Source organism: Haplochromis burtoni, unplaced genomic scaffold, assembly GCF_018398535.1.
Source record: "Haplochromis burtoni strain Fernald_Lab_line unplaced genomic scaffold, NCSU_Asbu1 Contig_48, whole genome shotgun sequence".
Lineage (NCBI taxonomy): Eukaryota > Metazoa > Chordata > Actinopteri > Cichliformes > Cichlidae > Haplochromis > Haplochromis burtoni.
In genome coordinates, this window is record NW_024582409.1 from 2,079,553 (window position 1) to 2,102,421 (window position 22,869).

The 22,869-nt window shown below is 39.3% G+C and overlaps 2 protein-coding genes across 4 annotated transcripts in view; one reads left to right on the forward strand and one right to left on the reverse strand.

Moving 5' to 3' along the window:
* Positions 1-1,957: 1,957 nt before the first annotated feature.
* Positions 1,958-11,741, forward strand: gpr143 (G protein-coupled receptor 143). Its single transcript, XM_005921351.3, has 9 exons — positions 1,958-2,415; positions 4,624-4,733; positions 5,049-5,143; positions 5,544-5,636; positions 5,964-6,073; positions 6,168-6,276; positions 8,003-8,120; positions 8,207-8,462; positions 11,131-11,741. Exons 1-9 carry the CDS (start codon positions 2,160-2,162, stop codon positions 11,232-11,234), a joined length of 1,251 nt encoding a protein of 416 aa, XP_005921413.1. The 5' UTR covers positions 1,958-2,159; the 3' UTR covers positions 11,235-11,741.
* A 686-nt stretch (positions 11,742-12,427) lies between these two features.
* tbl1x (transducin beta like 1 X-linked) overlaps positions 12,428-22,869 on the reverse strand; it is a 20,361-nt gene continuing 9,919 nt past the window's right edge. Inside the window, exons 2-16 of one of the 3 annotated variants that reach the window (XM_042220429.1) lie at positions 18,794-18,893; positions 18,491-18,595; positions 17,914-18,059; positions 17,363-17,582; positions 16,670-16,802; positions 16,363-16,504; positions 16,196-16,259; positions 15,950-16,047; positions 15,449-15,509; positions 15,212-15,333; positions 15,052-15,126; positions 14,830-14,957; positions 14,239-14,404; positions 14,053-14,154; positions 12,428-13,897 (exon numbers count right to left, since the gene is read on the reverse strand). In XM_042220429.1, the coding sequence (XP_042076363.1) occupies positions 13,871-13,897; positions 14,053-14,154; positions 14,239-14,404; positions 14,830-14,957; positions 15,052-15,126; positions 15,212-15,333; positions 15,449-15,509; positions 15,950-16,047; positions 16,196-16,259; positions 16,363-16,504; positions 16,670-16,802; positions 17,363-17,582; positions 17,914-18,059; positions 18,491-18,548 (1,542 nt within the window). In that variant the 5' untranslated portion in view covers positions 18,549-18,595; positions 18,794-18,893 and the 3' untranslated portion in view covers positions 12,428-13,870. Of the gene's footprint in view, positions 13,898-14,052; positions 14,155-14,238; positions 14,405-14,829; positions 14,958-15,051; positions 15,127-15,211; positions 15,334-15,448; positions 15,510-15,949; positions 16,048-16,195; positions 16,260-16,362; positions 16,505-16,669; positions 16,803-17,362; positions 17,583-17,913; positions 18,060-18,490; positions 18,596-18,779; positions 18,894-22,869 lie in introns of all 3 variants that reach the window. The other 2 variants (XM_042220428.1, XM_005921352.3) reach the window with 2 other exon arrangements.

Here is a 22,869-nt window from a genome sequence, read left to right on the forward strand (position 1 = left end):
TCAGACCTCGTGCATTAGAACCTTTGACTTGGCAAAACTTTGTTTGACATGAGTCGGTGTACTGCTGACCTTTCCTTTAATTTAGCACACCCACGGGTCCATTTTCCATTCTAGAGTTGCCTCTACTGTTCATGTATAAATTGCTTAACACCTTTTCTTACCCAAAAGCAACCTTCTTTTTAAAATTTCTTACCTAATATTATTTACATTACAGCTGAAAAGTAAATGCATTTGGACCTGGACACAGTAAATGTGCTGCTTAATTATTACTGGTCTGTGTCCTGTGTGAATTACAGAAAATAAAATCTGTAATCAATCATGGTAGCAGCTAATTCATTTAAAATATTTATTAAAATGTATTTTGCATAATGTAAGAATTGCATATTACATCAGCTCAATTCTTTAGAGCTATAGAATATATGCAGACCAGCAGAGGGCAGTCACAGAGAGCAGATGTTCAAAGCAAATCAATACTGTAATTGTATTCCTATGGGAGCTGTTAATCTCTGGCAACAGGCTACACACTCGCTGTACAATTGACTTTGTGCCTTGTCAGGGAAAGGTGCATATGGATTAGAAAAGCTCTTTGCAAACTGAATGAATGCCTTCTCTGTATTTCAGAATAATGAAGGCCCTTGATGCTTTGTTCCCCAAATAAATCTGCTTCAAATGTCCACCAGTTTTCTCAGATCTCAGGCCAGGCAAGCAGATCCAGCAGCTATGACCTCTCCTGTATTTGGACTTCATACAAGACTCAGCTAACCCATGCAAGCACAGTGCACCACATGTCAGCTTTTCTGTCTGGAGTCTAAGAAATGGGTTGAAACCATTTAGACCCAAGCTTTCCGTGCTCGTGGATCACGTTTAAACAGGGCATAGTGCAGATACGACTCGATTTGACTAGGAAAAATGTAAACAAATAGATAAACTCAAAGCACGTAGGTTTAGTTGTTTACTGATCACTTGGTACAGGTCACCAGAGGACCATTCACAGCTCACCAAAAGGTGGAGGAGTCCCAGTTTATGCATGCAGACATGAAGGGGTTTGCATCACCTCCAGGAGGAGGGCATAGATCTTCTGCCTTTACAGAGAACACTTCTTAATCACGTGTTGTGCCAAAAAGCAACTAACAACAAGTGGTTTCCTGTATTTGCCTAAAAACTGATGTAAGTGACTTGTTGGTCAAACATATCTATGATGAATGATATCAAGTCATTCTGAGCCAGAAAGAGAATTCAAGTCACAAGGTAGAAGCTGCAGTCGGGTTTTCGGCAAAGAGACTTTTATATATCCTTTATTCATCTGGGTAAAAACTGTCATTAACATTAAAAATGTCTTTTTCAAAAGAGCTCTGGCTGAAAGGGCAGCAGAAAGATCAACAAATACAACATCACGGTTTTATGAAGATATTTTAAATGGCCATAGAGGCCTGAATTGATTATAATGCGGGTACAATAACGCAGAGCCATAGATACTTACAAATGGGACATTTCTTTGTTAACACTGTTTAAAAATTCAATGGACTACAGTCCGTTTAACAAAATAAGCAAATATATTACACATAAAAACGCACAGAAACATCAGAAATCACTTTTTGGCACAACACCTGTCCGGCTTGAAACCTTCAGCTGTCCAAGAGACTGACGGAGATTAAATGTTTGGGGATGTCTGTGTGGTATTTCACGTCCTGTGTAAAAAAGTACTATTTCTCTAATGAACGGAATTAGTCATGCAAAGGGGTTAACAGCAGGAATGGAGACTAATTGGTTGATTTACATATATTTTTATACACTAATGTAAATATAATATAATAAGATCATAATATTGTGATGTTTTGTGCATTTGCGGGCTTTCCTGTAAATCATTTAAACGGATACATAAATACACAGAGTACTGTGATGAAGCCACCCCTTTTAAGACCTTTTAAGACCTTTTCAAACAACGGCGCTTTGTCGGATTCTTGCTTTGTGTGACACAGTTAAGCTACAACTGCAGGGATTAAATGGAAGCACATGATGATTCAACCCCGTGATTTCTCAGTTGGGTCATGGACTCAGTCATTTCCTCTCATTTTCTTTTCTTTGTCTTCTTTCTTCTGGCACGGTAGTTCATTTTCTTCCTTTCTCTTTCTCCGCGCTGCTTTTTCCTTCAGTCCATCATGGCATCTCCGCGGATGGAGACTTTCTGCTGCCCGAACCGAGACGCGGCGACAGAGTTTGTGGTCACTTTTCAGCCCGTCTTATTCGGCGCTTTAAGTCTGGGAAGCGCGGCTTTAAGCCTCTTATTCGCTATTTTACAAATTCTACCAAAACGCAAAGGATACAGAAGACTCGGGCAGTATCCTCTGCCAAGGCCTGCGTCCTCCTCGCGGATATTGTTCATCATCAGTATATGTGACATATTGGGATGCACAGGTAGAGAAGAAACTGCTGGCATTGACCTACTTTTTCTCTTCATAGTTGAGGCAAAGAGCGAGTTAGTTTTCGCAGCGTGGTTTTGCTTGCTGGATCTAATTACGCACGCACATACTTTCCTTTTAACCCCTTTGTTGCACTGCATTGCATAGGTGCAACTATGAGAAATGTGTCTGTTAAAAGAAAAGTGTGAGATTTAATCTGCAATAGTCGATGCTACATATATTTTTACAAGATAAAATGTGTGCCCAGGGTCATGAATTCAATTAAAATCAAAAGAACGAATCGGGATCCTCTCATGTGAGTGATGAAATAACTCAGAAGATGCTGCACTTTTCTTGGCCTAGATTGATTGGAATGCGGCGGATTTCTCAAAGTCACACAGGGATGACACGATAATCTTTCCAAATACAAATGTAAAAAAATTAAATGTAAATAAAAACAGTATTTAGTATGATTGTTTAGATTATTTCATATGTATTTTTGTTGAAATCCTTATCTGTGAGAAAGCAATTATTGGAAATTGTTTAGATTTTGAATTTGATGCCAGCACTTTTTTTTTTTTTTTAGATGAGTGACAGCGGGCCAGTTTCCTTCACATACTCTTTCACCAAATATTATTTACTGATGTTTGAGAAAATGCAGGGTTTGGTTTGACATTGTCTTGCTGAAATAAGTAAGGCCTTATAAGGTCTTTCCAGTGCCTGCATGTGAATCTTTCATCACTAAATAGGCCTTCACAGAACAGTTAGTAGAGCATGATTGCATGGTATGCAACAGTGAGTTTTCCACTTCACCTATGCCCATCTTAAATGAGCGTGACCCAGAGTTGGCACCAGTGTTTCTGGATCTTGTATGTATTTTTTTCCCCTTTGCATTGTAGAGGTTCAGCTCACATTTGTGAATGCAGCAATAAACTGTGCTGTTGGCCAGTGGTTAAAGTTAGTGTTAATGTCCAAGTCACTATTTAGTTCTTTGAAAGCTTGTTTTTGACATTCATAAATTGAAATTTTGTGCTATGATCTCAAATTGTTGACTTAGTAACTCAAAATGTAGACTTGTGGTTGGCTCTTTTTTATGGCTAAAATAAGCTTCCACAGTTTCTTGGGATTTCAACTATTCAGTATAGTTTTTGACTTTGTTGAATCGAGTAGTCTGCATCTTCTGAATCTTTGATGCTATTGCATACTGTAAAGAATGCAACCATGTTCTTTGAATTTTTATATTGAGAAATGTTATTCTTGTAGGCAGTCTATCAAAGAGTGGCAAACCCCTCCTGAGATGCTCTCTGAGTACTTATGATGTTGCTAATTAATAGAGTGAGCAGATATCAACAAAGTAAATGTGGGCCAAACACTGTTTGTCTGGAACAAAGTGGGACTCATTAACAATGCTGGAAAGTGGTCAAGTGTATTATATTTTAACATTTCAAACTCACTGGTATTTGAGCTGCTGTTGAGTCTGGTAACAGTCTTTGGGTTTCAGAAGGAGTGCAAACAAAGAGAAAAACTTTATATCTCAGTATTGTTTTATTCTCTTTTCCATCATATTTGCCAACATCTGCAAAACCTGTGATTTTCTGGTGACTTGTAACTTTCACTGATGGCATGTCCATTCAAATCCAGAATGGACATGTCATTAAAGCTTTAACGTTTAACCTTTTCATTTAAACAAAGGTTTTAAATGTTTTAAATTGTATACATTAATTTCTTTAACTTAAATTGTATACAGCATCCCAACCTCTTTTTTTTTTTTGCTAAATGGGTTGATTTCTGTGTACTTGGTGCCCATGGAGATTCATGCACCGCTGCAGGGTAGCAGCTTGAAACCCGCTGATGACACAGATTAAAATGAAATACAGAACAGTAATAAAGATTCTGGGAGTGCTTCCATTGTTCCATTCGGCAGTGAAGCTAGGAAGTTTCATGGAGGAAATGGAAACACCCTTATAAAACACACCTGGTGGGCGTTAATATTTCCACATTGTAAAATAACTCTTGAAAGGACGCTGCCACTTAAATCTAATTAGTCAAAGCACTTAATAACAAAAGCTGAAAATAATAAATCTGTGGTGTTTTAAAAGTAATGAAACCCACACCAAGTTTACATCTCCTGGTAATGTTTTCGCCTTAATTATATTTGCTTGCAAAGCGGGATTTCCTCCTCAGCAGCTACAATTAAATATCATGCACTGTTTCCTTCTTGCAGGTGTCATTGTAAGATCATCTGTGTGGCTAGGTCTGCCAAACATCGTCGACCACATCTCAGTAGTCAACAACACTGATGTCTGGCCAGAAGTCTTCTGCGTAGGCAGCGCAGTATGTATTTTTTTGCAATAGTGAGATAGACTTATATATGCCTTGATAACACAGATGTTGCAAGCAGAGATGTGTAGTTATTAAGACAAAAGGATAGCAATAACTTTTACATTAGAAAAATTATTATAGAAAAATACACTTAGATTTGTTCGTTCCAATAATATTCACTTCACGCACAGAAGAGGTCATTTTGTTTAATGCATCATCACACATGACACGTGACACAAATAGCTGATAAGCCAAGTAAACAACACATCTTTATCAGTTATTATGATCTGTAAAATAAGTGTAAGGCATGCAATTTATGTGTTGCAGATGTGGATCCAGTTGTTTTTTAGCGCTTCTTTCTGGTGGACCTTTTGTTATGCGGTTGACGTCTTCCTGGTGGTGAAAACATCTGCGGGAATCAGGTTCCCTCCACCTCACCTTCCATTCGCAATTCATTATCACCTTAGCTTCTCCTCTGATAGGATGCAAGATGAAGCAGTATATTTTTACCAAGCAGAGTGTGAAACATTTTTCTCTCACAATGCTCAACTGCCACCTGTATTTTTATATTTTGGTTTTCACAAGATAAAACTGGTTTGAATCAACTCTTTTATTCTAAACTAAAGGTGTAGGATTCCATGCTGTCTATTGTTGCTATAGTCTGAGTTTTACAAGCCTCTCGTACTTCTCTCCCCACTCAGTCTTATTCAATTGCATTTTGTACAACAAATAAATGGGGGAAAAATATCCTCAAGATAAAGAACGACAACACGTAGTGTGAGCTTGGTCTCATGACTTTGGTTTTTTCTTCTCCCCCAACAGCACCATTATACTCTACCACATGATTACATGGGGCCTGGCTGTGCTGCTGTGTGTTGAAGGAGTGGCCATGCTGTACTATCCATCTATTTCTGAGTAAGATACCACTGACTGCTGTCCTGCTGACAGGCACATTTAAGCATCCGTTGGTGGAAAAATAGAAAATTAACATTTTCGTGTTCACATATTAACAGCCACAATAACATAACAGCAGAGAACTTATCAAACATATCAGTGGTTCTAACCATGTCTTAAAAAACATCATTATTTCCATAGAAAAAGTCTGCTGTTGTATGGCTTTTATTAAGTGTTAAGTACAGCATTTTCTGACGTAGAGAAATATTACAATAATTCTGTTAACTATCACAAAGTTGATTTTTGATGCTGAATGAACTATTTCTCATGGTTTTTTTCTTCTCCCAGCTGTGAGCAGGGCCTCCAACATGCTATTCCTCACTATGTCACCACATACGCACCGATGCTGCTCGTTCTCATAGCCAACCCTGTGTTTTTTAATCGGACCGTATCTACTGGTGAGTTCCTCGCTCCCGAATTTCTCTGGCAAATGCAACTTCTTACACATGTAAATGAGGGGAAATAAGATGCTTTCTCATCTCTCTCGCCTAGTGACATCTTTGCTGAAAGGACGACAAGGAATCTATACGGAAAATGAAAGGCGGCTGGCGAATGAGATAAAAATACGCTTCTTTAAAATTATGCTGGTGTTCTTTATTTGGTAAGTTAAGAACTAGTTTTGGGAAGGAAATAAGTGCTTCTTGCTATGTAGTAAATATAAATCTAGTGCTACGAGCCGGCAGCCTGTTAACATAGACAGAAAATGCACTGATAAGATGAAACAAAATGAATCTATCCACATGTTAAATCACCTTTGTTTGACCCATGAACCGCACCGTATAATACAGAAAAATCTCACTTGATTTCTGAGCTGAGTGAACACTTTGCTAAAGAGTTTCTGGTCTCGTTTGCTTTTTTCATGTCTCTTTTAACACAAAATAGAATCATTTTATAAAATCATAGTACTGTTTGGATTAAAAATGGACAATTATAGAGTGCAGCTGGCAAGTGGTTTAGAAGTTGTTACCATATCAGTGTGACGTGTCCTCAATTTCTCATTCAGCTCCACCTCTCAAACCTAACCCAGTTTCATGGTGACTATGTACAAAACAAAATGGCAAAGAGTCCACTGAACTTTAAGAACAACCTAAGTGTTTCCACTGTTAATTCAGTTCAATTCAATGTTATTATACAGCATCAAATCACTAACAACAGCTGTTTCAAAGTAAAGATCCTACAATAATTGGGAGAAAGCCCCAACTCTCGAACGACACCCTGTGAATAACCTGTGAAGTTTATTCTGTGAAGTTTTGGTAGCTTGCTGGGCTGAAGCATCCAGGTGTGTGTAAACAATGCCACAATTCCCCAATAAATTCAAAATACAGACCCGATGCAATGCTCAGATTAATTGCAAACAACCCATTAGCTAGATATCGGACTCTACAGGCCTCATTTAGCATGTCAAATGTTCATGAACTCTTCTAAATATCATAATATTAAAATGTCTGTGAAATGAGTGAAATGTAAGGCCATCTGTCATACTAAAGTTTGGCTGAAAAAATCTAAAACAGAACAGTTAAAAAAGAAAAGTGTTGTGATGGCCCGGTCAAATTCCAGACGTCAGTGCTGAAATGCTGTGGCAACACATTAAGAGAGCTGTGCATAAACAAATGCCTACAAACCTCAGTGAATTGAAGCAATGATGTAAAGAAGATGGGGTTGAAATTCCTCCACAGATGTGAGAGACTGCAAAGGTCATACAGAAAACAATTACTTCAAGTTATTGTTGCTAAAGGTGTTTCTACAAGCTATTGAATCGTGGGGTGCACTTATTTTTCCACAGGACTGCATAAAATAATGAGAAACCTTTTTCCCATGACCGTATGCCTGTCTTTTATATACTGCCTAAGGTTTAACCGGTTTAAAAACCAGAATGTAAAAAACGTTGTAGTTTTATGGATGGGTGATCCAGACTAATTCTTTCCACTGACAGCAAATTATCAGTCTTGGCAAGTTTTTTGGCAACTTCACACTGTAAGAAAGGCCAGGTTATATTTCGGAGGCTAGGTCGAGAAGTTATTAATCCAGTATTCTTTTAATAACTTAAATTTAACTGCATTAAATGTTGTGTTTATGAGGATGAACCTGAGGGCAAATTGATTTTTAAAACTCACAGTCACAGAAACTAAAGCCAAGCCTGCTTAAAGATTTCAATATTTCAATGTCAGTAAACAGGCCAAAACATGCAAAACAATTATTTGTGGTTTCAAACTTTTTATACCTAACCATTAGGTCTTTTCAATGATCTGTAAATAAGAAACATCGTTAACATTTTAATGTTCTTGTAATAAGATGTGGGGGGTTTTTTTCCTTCTCCGATGTTTTAGCTGGGTTCCCAACATCATTAATGAGAGCCTCCTCTTCTACCTGGAGATGCAGACAGACATCAGTGACAATAGTTTGAGGAATATCAGGAACACAGCGCTCATCACATGGTTTATCATGGTGGGTTTTAACAGGAAACCAGCGTACAGCACGCTACTTTAACCTGCATGCAATGCCTTGAAAACCTTTATATTCCACTCTTTCAGGGTATACTGAACCCCATGCAGGCTTTCCTTAACACCCTGGCCTTTCATGGCTGGACAGGCTTTGACATTGACTTCAGCCTGCAGCAGAGGAGGGAGCTGGTCTGGGACTCTGTCTCTACTTCAGCAGCTAACATGACTTCCCATAACCCTGTGGTGGGAACTACTCTGCTTTACCAGAGTCACGTCCAGGAATCACAGAAGAACATGATGGGAAACGGGCAACACCACTCTGATGCCATCAGCGTCCTCTCAGAAGGTAATCGGCATGTCAATGGTGGTAGCAGCTCGCCAGTATATCAGGGCTGGTGATGCTAAAAAGATATCAGCATCATATACTGTATGGGCTACCTCCCCTTAATATGAAGCACGGTTTAGTATTTTCTTTGAGATCTGAATACTGTTGTTTTGTTTAGTCTTTTTTTAAAAATAAATGAGCTTTATCAAGGTGTTGCAATGGCCTAGTCACAGTAGAGAGCCACTAAAGCAAACAAAGCTCGCTGTGATTTATTTTAAATAGAATTTTATATTGTACTGCTGTACTGTAGCCGACGCTTACTGGGTGGAACCATGAATCATGTTGTGACGTTACGCAACACCCTCCACAATTGTCTTCATTTCTTCTTTTTGATTTGTACTGAATGCAACAGCAATGGGAAACTGCAGAGCACAGGAAGTTAAAAGATTTTCTGTGGAGAATGAACTAAAGTGATTAGAACTTTGCTGCTATCGCTCTGAATGTGTTGCTTTATTTATAGATGACTGACATGCTGTGTAATTTCATCAGCTGCAGTTTTTCAAGGTGCTACTCTGGTGCCAGCTATCACACAGCGCATTAAGTGCAGATAATAAACAGAGAGCAGTGGAAGCCAATAAGAAAGAAAAACAGGTAGAATACATCACTGTCTGATACTGACTTTTAGCCAGGAAAAATAAGGAGATTAGATTCTGCATATATACTTTCAACAGCCACTTTATTAGGTACGCCTGTTTAACTGCTTGATGTAAATATCGAATCAACCAATCACATGACAGAAAATCAATACATTTAGGCATCCAGACATTATTAAGATGATATGCTGAAGTTCAAGCATCAGAATGGGGAAGAAAGGTGATTTAAGTAACTCTGAACACGGCATTATTGTAGGAGCCAAAGGGGTTGGTCTGAGTATTTCAGAAACTGCTGACCTTCTGGCATTTTCCCACACAACCATCTCTAGGGTTTAATGTCCAAAAGAGAGAAAATATTCAGTAAGCAGCACTTCTCTGTATGAAAATGCATTCTTAATGCCAGCAGTCATAGAAGAGTGACTCCTTCAAGCTGATAGGGAGGGAACAGTAACTCAAAATAACTATGGCAGAAGAGAACACATCAAACCTGGAAGCAGAGGGGCTACCACAGCAGAAGAATAGACTTTGGTGCCACTCCTGTCAACTAAGAACAGGAAAGTGAGGCTACAGTTTGCAGAGGCTCACCACAATAGAAGATGTATTTTTAAATTTAAAAATAATGAAGTTGCCTGGTCTGATGATTCAGAAAAGCTGGGATTTGGCATGAACAACATGAAAGCATGGATCAATCCTAACTTGTATCAAAGCTCAGATGATGTAATGGTGTGGGGCATATTTTCTTGTCACATTTTGCCCCCCTTATTATTAGCTAAGCGTTTAAATGCCACAGCCTGCCCGAGTATTGTTGCTGACAATGTTCATCTGATCATGACCACAGTGTACCCATCTTCTCACGGTTGCCTCCATCCCCACGCTTCCTGTCAAGACTCAGATTTCTCAAACTGATTTCTCGAACACGACAAGGAGTTCACTGTACTCAAATGGCCTCCACAGTCACCAGATCTTAATCCAATAGAGCACCTTTGGGATCTGGTGGAACAGATTTGCATTATGGATGTGGAGCTAACAAATCTGCTGCAACTGTGCGATGCTATCATGGCAATATGAAGCAGAATCTGAGCGATGTTTCCAGCACCTTGTTGATTCCTTGCATGAAGAATTAAGGCAGCTCTGAAGGCAAGAGAGGGTCCAACCCCGTACAAGTGAGGCGTACCTAAAGTGTTCGATGTAGTATGCAGATTACATCGAAAAAAGAAAATGACGAGTTCATTCTTTGACTTTCCAGCAATGTATTTCACAAACAAGTTTGCAACTTACTGTGACGCACTGCTTCACATCTGCTCTGTGATTCATTCTCTGCCACATGCGCTAAAAAAGGATGTGAAAACTGCAAAAAGGAATTGAAGCTGCTCTGCTGGACAAGCTGTGATAACACAATTTTCAATTTATGCTAAGCATCCATTAAGCTGCACCAGCTTATTAAAAAATATATATATATATATAAATTGTATCAAGTACAGCAACACAAATTGGTCTATAATTTGACATCAGTGCATAATATAGCAGCAATTCTAACTTATAATTTGAAGAGATTATAACGCTATAGTCCCTCAAAAGCTGTTTTAAAGTTCAGCTAATTTTTCATTGTGAATATTCAAACTTTATATGCTGAGTCCTTTTGAATATCGTGGAAACAACTCCCAGTTATATCTATATGTACTGTAGCTCAACACTTATGTGCATTTGCAGCATATTCATGTTAATTTTATCCCTGAGTGACAATTGTGCACCGTACACCTCATGGACAAAATCCTTTCAGTGCTTTGTACCACCAGTGTCCCTGATATGTTAAGTATATTAAAAAATAAAGTTAATCTTTGAAAGAATATGTTTTTTCCCCCCATTCTTGTTTATAGACCATGTTTTTTTAATGCATTTAAAAACCACAAATCATCATTTCCACATTAAAAGCTGCATGGAAAGATATATGTTAACACAAATACGCAGTTTTGATAAGCTGAGTTGGTGTAATGCGCAGAAGCACCAAGTAATCTACCCCTATTTTGTCTTGCTAGGTTCAGAGTCTAGTACAGTTGAAATCCACATTTCCAGCGAGCTACAAGACTATGAGGATGTAGACGCTGACGGAGAATCCTTGGAGAACTCTGTGAGGCACTAACTGGGGTCGTCCACAAACCACCTTCCTCCACTTTGCTGCACCGCATTGTTTTTGCGGTCACTTTTTTTTGTAGATGGTCTCCCATTAAGCCTTTGTTTTCCTGCTGAGATTTGAACTGGTCATGAGTTTCATTATTTGGTATGACAGACTAAGCCTCATTCCTGAGTCCAATCCTTTTTTTTTTTTTTTTTTTTTTTTTTTTAAATCCCTTTCCATAAAAAGAAAAAATAAAAGTGCTACATTTCAGACCCATCAACTCAACAGTCCCAGAACGAACACGGCTGACCTTTAAAAGTACTTTAAGTGCTTGAAGAAGCATTTTTTCAAATTCTTTAAATTGCATACACTGATTTTGTGACAAGAATCATTTTCATTAAGCTGTAAAAGCCCCACAAAATAAGCTAAATAACTAATCTTAAAACAAAGTTATTGTATTGCCAGGTGTCCATGTTGTATTTTTACACATATGTATTTCATGCTATATTAAATATCTAAATATCTTTTACACTTTTGACTCAAAAACCTTTCAATTTTTCCCCAAATCTACAATATGTTAATGAGCTCAAGAAAAAGGGGGGGAAGCACACAATTCAAGACAAAGACTTGAGTTCTGTTATCAAAATAGAGTAATTTATTTGAGACACTGAATGACTTCAATGTTTTTTTTTTTTCTTGGAAACAGGTGACAGACCCTGGATCAGGGTGAAAAAGATAGTAGCCGTCACAGCGCTTATTCCATATTGGGCTCCTTAGCATGCCAAGAATGGCCACTGACCTACAGCCCAATGCTCAGTCTGACACAGACAATAATGGCTCTTAGCAAATGAAAAAAAAAAAGTAGTCAAAAAAATTAAACACCCATTAGTATCCAATTGTGACATTTAAAAAAAAAACCAAAAAAAACAAAAACAAATAGTTGGACCTTGACTTTCAGCAAAATGTGATTTTTTTCTGAGCCCACCGATACAAAAGTGCACTTCATGTTGCTCCTGCTGAAGCTGACAAAAAGTGAGACAAAAACAAATAAAATCAAACAATAAAATGAAATTTAAAAAAATATTAAAAGCTAAAAAGGCAAATCAAAGTGGTAGCAGGTTCGCTTGAAGATACTTTTACTTTACATCCAAGCAGGCAGACATACTGCTCACAACACACATTTCAAGCTCAGCACACCTGATCAGCTTTAAAAAAAAAAAAAAAAAAAAAATTAAACAACAGCAAGGCTTTTGCATAAAATCCACCTCCTGGTCAAATGATCTGAATTTTCAGTAGGCTGATCAGAGGAAAAGTGCCAGAGAGGAACCATGCTAATAATAAAACAAGCTGCAGAAACTTTCCTTGCTTGTCTGCTTGGCAGTTACAGGTTTGTGAGTCCCGTGATGACTTGTTTTACACACAAAACAGAAATAAAAGCAGCAGGCTAAGTAGGATAGTGATGACTGCTAAAATCTTTAACAAGAGAACTTCCCAAATGCAGATGATGCGGTGTACATTTCCTCCATGGCTTTTCCTTGATGTTTTTTCTGTGATTCACTTAATGAAAAGTAAGCTCGATCAAATGGATACGACTGGCAGATTTCAGAAAGGCTGCAACATAAGAAGCTCATGAGATATGCACTTCATTTAAAGAGTGGTCTTGTCTTGAATTATCAGCAAAGATCTGATAGCTCTAGCCATTAAAAAGCCCCTACAGGATTGCAATAAAGTGTGCTGTATATAAACATATATACACAGTATATAAGTCTGTGTATGAATCTAATTTACATCTTTACATTCTTTAAATTTACATCTAGAGCGGCAGATAATTCTCTGTATAAAGCACACTTTTCACATCTTGTCCACAGAATGACGTTTTCTGACGACTGAATCGAACAGGTCATTTTTGGAAGTTAGGACAATTTCTTGGCAGGCCTTTCCTTTTGTGTTGTTGAACCTGATGTTAAAAATGAGCTAAGAACTACCTCGTAGCGGCACATTCAGTTTGATTTTCAAAAATCCATCTGTGGAAAATAGATACAAATAAAGAAAAAAAAGAAAAGACGGAGGAACAAAGGAAAAAAAGAAAAGAAAAGGAAGAATTACTCTTGAAACAAACGTTTCTCCACTGGGGAGAAATTAAGCACTGTGTCAACAGACAGCAGCAGTGCTTCAGTTTTCAGTATCAGCTACTTTCATTGTGTTACTTCATTACGACATGAAGTTCCTCGCAATTTGTTTCCTCTCACAGCCAAACACCAGTGTCTCAATAACACTTTTGTCTTTATATATCTCGGCTCATCCGTGTTTCTACCCTCACAACCCGAAAACGGTGGACCAGTGGCCCGTGGGGATCGCAGCACTTCATCATAAGGAACCATTTTAATACATGGATGCACCCAGCGAGTTGTGTCCAGTCTAGGGGAATCTCTTAGCCAGCTTCCGCTATGTCTCAAACAGGCTTCTCATAAAATACACACATCGACTGGAGGGTGCGCTGAATTCAGTTGGAGTTAAAACCGCTGCAGTGATCTGGTTTTATTCCGGTGAGAGTTTTCATTCAGTTCACCTTTACAGCCTTTCTTGAGCAATGAGTGTGTGTTTGCTGATGGCAGGAGAAGGCATTTTTCTCCACAATCCAGGATTAATCATCAAGTGGGCTATTTTCGGAGATCGAGAACACAAACCTAGAATGTTAAAATAAATAAATAAAAATTAGATAGCTTTAATATTACATTTCAAGTCTGCATTTTTACTCGCTGTTCTTCAAATATTGGTCGTGAGAGCTTTCTGACATTTTTGTTTTATTTGAAATTAAAACTGTAAAATCAAAACAGCTTACCGAGCCGTCGGAGGCACTGGCACCAACTTTGTCTCCGGTGCTGTTCCAGCACACCTCGAAGATGCCGCCAGTACCCCTGTAGCTGTGCACCAAGGCTCCAGTCTGAAACAAAGCCACAAACAAATGACAATTAATTGTCTCTTCTCTGTCGTTTTTCCACAGTATAAATTCCAGTCCGGCTCTTACCGTAGTATTCCAAATGTGGACACATTTATCAAAGGAGCCGCTGGCTAGGTGTTTGCCATCAGGGCTGAAGGCCACGCTGTAGACCGGTTCCTGGTGCCTGGTCAGTGTATGAATACAAACTCCTCGTTCAACATCCCACAGTCGCACTGTAGAGTCAAAAGAAGCGCTGTGTGGAGAACAGAGGATAGGAATCAGATGGTTAAGCAGCATCAAAGCATCCTAATAATCAGTTTCTTCAATAAATGCTAGTTTTTATTTCCACTGCTTTATATTGCAGAGGAAGACACGGGAAAAAAAATTCCATTATTGAAAGCTACCCATTTGCATCATTTCAGTTTTTAAAGGCCATGTCCTAACCTATTTCACATTGCCTGTTATATCAAACTCTAAATTTACTGAAGACTAAAGTAAATGCAGAATGAGACATAGTTTCTTATCATCAAGAAGCATCGGGGCTTGTGGCCTTCGCAAACACATCTATAAGGTTCAACATACACACAGCTCATAGTGAACACAACAAGCCAGGACTTCATTAAAAGTTGACCCGTGTGATCGGTATTGAATGAGAGTTATATATAGTCAATCTCCTACCTGGCAAGCATGATGTTGGCGTTGGGGTTATTTGTGCTGGGGCCTGTGGGGCTCCACTTGATAGTGTAGATTTCTTTACTGTGAGCCTGGAGGTCATGGACACATGACTCCTGCTTCATACTCCAAATCTGCACGTGAGGGGAATGGCAAGAGCAAAGTATGTATGAATACAAATCAATGTGTTTGTTTTCTTTAACCTCCAAGACCGGAGACTGGTCTTACCTTTAAGGTCATGTCATCCGAGCAGGAGGCAAGCAGCATACCTGATGGGTCCCACTTAATGGCATTAACTTCATTCTGCAAAACAACGCTCATTAGCATGTATGTTGAGGTAGAACTAAAGTTAGTGTGAGAGAGAGATGGGGTCAGAAAAGCTGCTCACCGTGTGGCCCTGGAAAGTCTTGAGGGGGCGGTCGCTGCCAAGTCGACATACGTGGATGCACATGTCTGTGCTGCAAGAGGCAAACGTGGTGTTGTTCTGCCAGTCAACATCCAGTGCTGGGGCTGTGCACAAATCCATACTCATTAAGGATGCACGATCGCAACTGAGCAGCAGTCACTTTGTATCATATTCATTATCTATAACAGTCATTTATCTGGATACATGAATTCGCTTTACCTGAGTGGAAAGGGAACTGCTGTTTGGCTTCTCCTGTGTGTGCGTCCCAAATGATTGTCGTCTGGAAAAGTTACAATTGCATTTTAAAACACAAGCTCAACTTTTCTGCACAAATGCACATGCCTCATCTGTCGTTCGATGGTCCATAAACCCATCTGCAGTTAATGTCACCGACTCAGTTTGCTTAACCTTTCTTGGTAAAGTTTTACTCCATTCCATTTGATTAAATGTCTGTTGTGCTATAAAAAAGACAAATTAATCGTAAAAGACAGATAAGAAAATTTAATGTGGGAGCCAAAAATTTCAGGTTTCTTTCCCTGTTTTTAATACTGTTAAGAATTTTAGGCTATGGATATGAGAAAATGATATGTCAGAGATTTAGTCTTTGTCTGATGAGCAAAAAAAGGCTGGTTTGAAACAAAAAAAGCAAACAAAACCCCCCAAAACACAAGGATATTATTAGTGAAAGACAAATCCATGCCTGGGGATCTTTAGGAGTACCTTATCTACACCAGCGCTGAGAATACAGTTCCCCTTCTTGTTCCACTTGAGTGCAAATATGGGCCCTTTATGTTGACCCAATGTGCTTGCCAGATTTCCTAATGGATAAGAGTAATATCAGTTTCTCTTAGAAAAGATCCCTCACAAAATTGTCACAAAGGTTGCATTTTTCACATCAACAATGTCAAAAAATAAAAATCTAATGGCAAAAGAAACAACAATGTGTGACAATGATGGAGGACATACCATCCTTTGTCCATATCCTGGCAAATCCATCATACGAGCCCGTTGCCAGAAGAGTCCCATCGCTCTGTTGGACGACAACATAACAGAACTGTTACCTGACGGCACTGCCTGTTTACCAGATGGTAAAGGTACGAGAGGAAAGATGTGATGTATGATCTGAAACCTACATTCCAGTCTAGGGAGGTGACATCTTTGTTGCTGGGGACATCCTGGCCACCTTCTCGGATACAGTGGCGGAGCACCAGCTGGGTGGAGATTGAGTTATTATTCTCGTTCAGGTTCCAGATCCTGGCAGTGGAGTCCCCCGAACTGAACCAACCAACATAACAGGAGGCGGTCAAATGATTGTGGAAATACAACCTATCAGCAGTGTTTTTTTATAAAGCTAGACGTCTTACACCACAGCGTAAATACAATACAGTACGATTCATGCAGGATGAATTAAGATGCGTTTCAGCACAGACAGAGACTGACCCTGAGGCCAACAGATCGCTGACAGGGTTCCAGGCGCAGATGAAAACTTCAGACTCGTGGCCTCTGAGTACTGTAGCTTTACTGGCTGGTATCTCAACATCCACATCCATCTCCATAGGCTCACTGTGGTTATCTGAGGAGTGGACAGATACATATTTTATGTACATTAACATACATGCAAAACACAGATTTGCCTACAATTCTCAGCAAGTTTTAAGCATTGTGTAGATTTACCATTAATGTTTACAGTATTTAGTTTAGACAATTGTCAAAGGAGGTGAATATATTACTTTTCAAGCAACAGGGGGCCAACAAAGAAAATCAGTAATCTATTCAAAAAAAGTCAACTAAAGTATATATTGATGTGCTTCAACTACTATGACATCTCTAATTTTAAAAGCAACTCTCAAGCTGTTATATTCCAGTAAGAAGACTCTGACCTATGCATCATATATTACTTCGCACATGTTGGGCAATGGAAAATGACTATCACTGCTACAGACATAACTGAATATACAATAACTGACTGTGAGCTTGACACACATTTGTAACACAATGAGGTCACATTAACAGATCTCAGAAATGTATTACATGAGTCACCATTTCTGTCATGACTCAGATATTTGGGTTAAAGTTAAGAGACAAAATGTGGTGACTGTAAGCTGCGACCAACGATATTAACGTTCAACTTACTCATGTTGTGAGTACCATTCTCCTCGCCATTGACAGTGGCTTCTCCATTTTTTGGCGCATTGGACTGGATTCCAGAGGTTGAAGCTGCTATGGTACAGGTGGTCTGCTGCTGGGCTAGTCTGTCGCGGAAGGCCTGCTGCCGCGTCTGCACCACATCTGGCATCACCGCGTCAATGAGCGACAGTGACTCAATCGGTCGACCGTCAAAGACCGTGCCGTCCTGTCATCACAAGAGGAGTTAAGAACGCATCGTGGAGGGGTGTGGTTTTTAATTAGAGACTCGTCTCGTTTCCCTAATAATCGTCAATTACAAAGGTGAAGAGTGCTTCCTAATTGGCAGCCTAATACAAACACACTTCAGGGTCTCTTCCAGTACAAGACGACGTAAATGTGTGTGTGTGGGTGTGTGTGTGGTGGGGGGGGGGGGGGGGGGGGGATTAAGCACTTGCAGTTACCCTAGCGAGTCGGCATCGAGATCAAAGTCTGTCTTTGTATCATTAAGCAACAGAAGACATCTGTGGGAGTCAGTAACAGCAGGTCCCAGCCCTCACCTCATTAATGCTGATTTCTGCCTCCACATACTGGAGTCCTTTCTGCAGGATAGAGATGAGAGCAGCAGGGGGCACTAGTGTTCCATTGATGTTGGATTGGCTGATGTGGCTCTCAATGCCAAAGGTGAATGCTGAGTGGGAGAAACCTGAAAACAAAACACCATTCACATTCATTAACAGCAGAGTGCCAAGCACAAGATGTGCACAAACACAACACAAATATTCAAAGAAAAGTCTTGTCTGATCCAATCAAAGCTAAGAGTAATTGAATACAACAACAAAATGGAATAACAAGCATGACATTTGAGAGTACAATAAGGCATGCCAATTTTCAGTGTTGACCTCTCAGAGCTGCTAGTAGCTTGTACACTGCCAGATGGCTTCAGACAGTCTCAATAAACAGTAATAAAAGACAACAGCTAGGGTTTCGGGACTGATCCAGATCCTTTAAATTCAGATCCCTGAGTATAATAGCATGCTGATATATCAAGAGCAATGCAACACTGTGTTTTAACATGGTGCTTACATCCTAAATTTACAAAGAAGAAAAAAAAAAAAAGACATTTGAGAGGCAAACCTGACTCTTGGAGATATCTGTAGACCAAGAAGTTCACTTCGTCGCTGGTAATACTCATCTTAGCCCAGTGAAAGGAGGCGGTATGTTGGAAGGCTGAGCTCACTCCTGAGAAGAGATCAAAATTGGGATCTGAGATTAATATTTAGGTCTGTGCTCTGGCATGTGACATTTACAAATCCATAGTTTTATTGACCCGAATGCCATTTGGCATCTCCTACTGGTAAAAATAGTTACACAATGTGTCTTTGCATAGTGATACAGCTATGCGCAGACAAACAAACACACGCACGGGAAAGCCCTCACTTCCACTTCCTGTTAGTTCATTCACACTCTTGTCTTAACCACTGCTGCATGACTCGATCCTCTGATGTTGTTAAGCGCTGGATTAGTTCCTCCCAAAAATCTACATTCAGAACAAAAAGCAAGTAGATGGAATAAGCTTTGATTTTAGGATATCAAGCATGACTCTACTGCCCATCTAGTGACCTACAATTAATCATAGCAGCCACCTAACCTTCCAGTTTAAACAAATACAAGTATTTAATAACAGTACTTACGTTAGCAATTAAATCAAAATGGAGTAACATTGTTAATTCTAACAATTTTTGGTTGCTGTACTGTTCATAATCTCCCACATGCTGTACAAGAACAGAGTAAATGAAGCTGGAAAAAAACCTTGTATATACACCCACAGAAACAATGTAAACACACACAAATTTATAGTAAACACCACAAGAACGAAAATGTCAGAGCAGCAGACAACAAAGCAAAGGAACCAAATTAAACCTGGGAATGCACAAAGACACACATCTAACCTAATAAGAAGTAAACAGATGGACATTTCACCATAAAGAGACATAAAGGGATGCTGTCAGCTATGAAGACTGCATGGCTGTCCAACTTTCATTCCATACACTATCCAGGCCCACTCAAGATTCCCTTCGGTAGCATAGCAACAAGAGATCGAGCAAAATAGACAGAGCGGTGTTGTCCCAATTACCAGTGGGCATAAAGCCAGAGGGCTTGAACATTTTACTCAACATGAATTATTCACTCTTTCACCTTGGTATATTCTTTCAAATTGGGTCTACCTTTGTTGTAGCCCCATAGAGATGCCGAGGACTGGAATAATAGCTACCTCTAACTGGTGCAGCAAGCTTCTTTTATATTTTTGAACATAAAAGACTATGTCATTATACTCGGAGCAAAGACGCTCGCAACTGCAAAACATACACCTGAATGTCAGAAGCATTACATGGACAACAGTTTTATTCTCATTTCATCGATTGCTGAAGCATATGATAATGACAGACACATTTCACTCAAGGTAAGAGTTCTTTTACCCTCTTCTTCCAAAGAATAAACAATGCTAATCTTGTCTACCTTCATCGATGTACCCAGTTCTGGCCCACAGCCCTCATGTTTCCCCTTTAGCTAATTAGCTTACATATGGGACTAAGACAGACTAGCCACATCAAAGCGTTCAGCCACTGCTCCCAGGGCCTCTATAGCTACATACCAAACAACTGGAAACATCATCAAATGGGAGTCTAGAGAGAGAGATGCTGGTCTCATCAGCAGCACCAATAAAGCCTCTATCAGATGGGCACATGATGCAACCGTCCATTACACAACACGCTGTGCATTCAAGACTCCTTTGACTAAACACTGGGCCTAACCAGAGAAGATGCCAACCTCTGTCCTGCAAAGGTTTATCAGTTCAGATGAACTCATAAGCACAGAAGAAAAACATGAGACATCCAAACTGATCGTACGCTTACAGGATCGTAGGATTTGTAGGACTTATTAGAGGGCTGTCTAATGTGCTTAGCAACATGCAAATAAAATCAAACACATTGTTGATCGTAAACCACACGGCTCAGTTTGAAATAGAAATCTGATTCATGTCACTTATTGCACAGGTAAGAGAAAAATACTCAATGAAACACGTAACCCTACTTTGTGAAATGCTTTCAGTCTCTCAGCTGGCAGATTTGATTAATGTCCTGTCAATCAACGGAAACAAAGCAGCAAATTGCACTCCAGCAAAACCAGTCTTCATGTGGCAAATACACATACGAGAAATCAGATGACGCATCTGAAATACAAATCAGCGTGTGAGCAACAGTTACAGAAATACCCATCTGTTTTCTATATTAAGCTACCATTATCATCTTAAGAGTTTCCTGTCTTCACTTCGTCTTAGAGACTGTATTAAAAACGGACAAAAAAAATAAAACCTCATCACAACGAACATGCCTGCATGGTGATATTGACACCATTTACAGGCGGAAGAAAAATATAGCTCTACAATCGTATCAACTCTGTCAAATGGAAAACATGTGACTGCAAAGCAAAAAATAAAAATAAAAATGGAAATTGCTAGAGTTGATAGAAATCACCTAATGGGTCAATTATGAGCATCCCTGCTGAGGACATCAGGCTCACTGCAGCCACTCTCACTATACTGCCTCTAAGACGACACCCTCACAATCCACCTTTGACCATCACACTAAACCAAACAAAGCCTGCTTAATGCCTCCTTAGTGTTCACATAGCATGTTATTGTTTCTGAATTCATGATATGTTAATGCGAAGCGATGTGCTAATGTGAATTCATGTGCATATCCCTGTATACCAGCACACTATGACCCAGACCTCAATTCAGCTCTGATTTCTGCTCAATTTATGGTCGTGCGTGGATGTCGAGTGTAGCTCTACGGCTACACAGATAACACAATTACTGGATTGAAACCAACGCAGATGCTGGAGTGCAGTCCTTCAGAAAGCCAACAGTATGTTGCCTGACTGATGACATTACAAGATTACAGCAGGTTTAAAGCCAACAGGTTGAAAAGCTGATTAAAATAGGAAAGTGTGAGTGGTGAGTGTGCACCATGAAGAAGAATCACAAAATTACAAATGAATACATAAATAAGAAGCACACATTAAAAACATAAACAATGGCTGCAGAGAACAGTCTATACGTTTAAATTATAAATTGTGTCTTCTCTGCAACAGAGCGAAAGCCAGAGAACCAACAAGAGCCAAAACTGAACAAAGTAGCACACATTACTGGCTGTTCCACATATCTGACAGTGTCCCCAAGTGACACAGTGGCAACATGTAGACACGGGTCTGGTTAGCTCTGTGCAGCAACAGCACAATACTAAAGCAATATTGTGCCAGGACTGTGCCTCTGCTGCTGGCTAAAAAACGTGACAACAATGCCCAGCAATGCTGTGGCTGAATGCTTCGAGATATTTTCAGTGTTGAAATAGACAACTTAGACTTTTGCCAGTATATTTTTCTGCCCAGTTACTGCATAGTTGATTTATTTAACAGGTACTACAGCTTTGGATTTGATCTTATCATAGCAGATAATGTGAATGTAGAAATAGCAGGTACTAGCTGATACTCAAAGACTCACAAGAAATATGAAACTGGATGTCAGATATAAGGACAGATGTCTCTTTTCTTTTCCTTTTTATTCTTTTTGCAGAAAGACCAAGGATAGTCAGCACCTAACACTTCCCTCTACAGACGCTCTGTCGATAAATTAGTACATTCCTAAGAAACAGACATGACTAACATATGATGCAATTCACAGAAGGTGGCAGTGTTGGGGGAGGGGGAACTCAAATTGTCATGCTATGCTGTTACAGCGTTTTTCCAACTTCCTTGTTTTGAGCTTCACATTTTGAACTGTGACCACAGAGGGATATCAGATGAAAGACTGGAGAGTGGTATGAAAGCTGGTCAAATCTTAATTTTTATGAAGTCAAATTTCAAATTAGAGACTTTTTTTTTGGAAAAGAGGTGGTTATAAAGCTCAGAAACCTGCTTCAATACATAAACCAAGAGTTTTAAATATCAAGCTGCTCTAAACTGTACAAAAACAGATCAACAACAAAATATTGATATTCCCCTTAAGGAAAATGAAAGGATTACATATGAAACCGTTTAAATGCAACTATTTGAGCATTTAAAACAGCATGTGTTGATTTAAATGTGCATAGATAGAAACAAAAATTCACAGCAAATTGAATAATACCTTGTGCAGAAATCTTAGATCTTTTCCTGTGAAAACCTCACTAAAAATTCAATCAAATGCTTTCTGAACATCAACATTTGGCTGTAAAAAAAATAATAATAATAATACAGCAAAGAAAAACACACAGGCATCTCCTACACATGCAGGCTGGAATAGAACGATGTTAAAAAAAAAACCCTGCATACCACGGACCCCATTTTCTCCTGAACAGTCAACTCCTGACAGATGTGCAAACAAGACCTGGAAACAGCAGCCATTTTCTCTTGAACTGCTCTGCTGAGTAAAACGCGCCTTTGAAGCTTCTGGTTTGGGCTGCAGTCTGGGG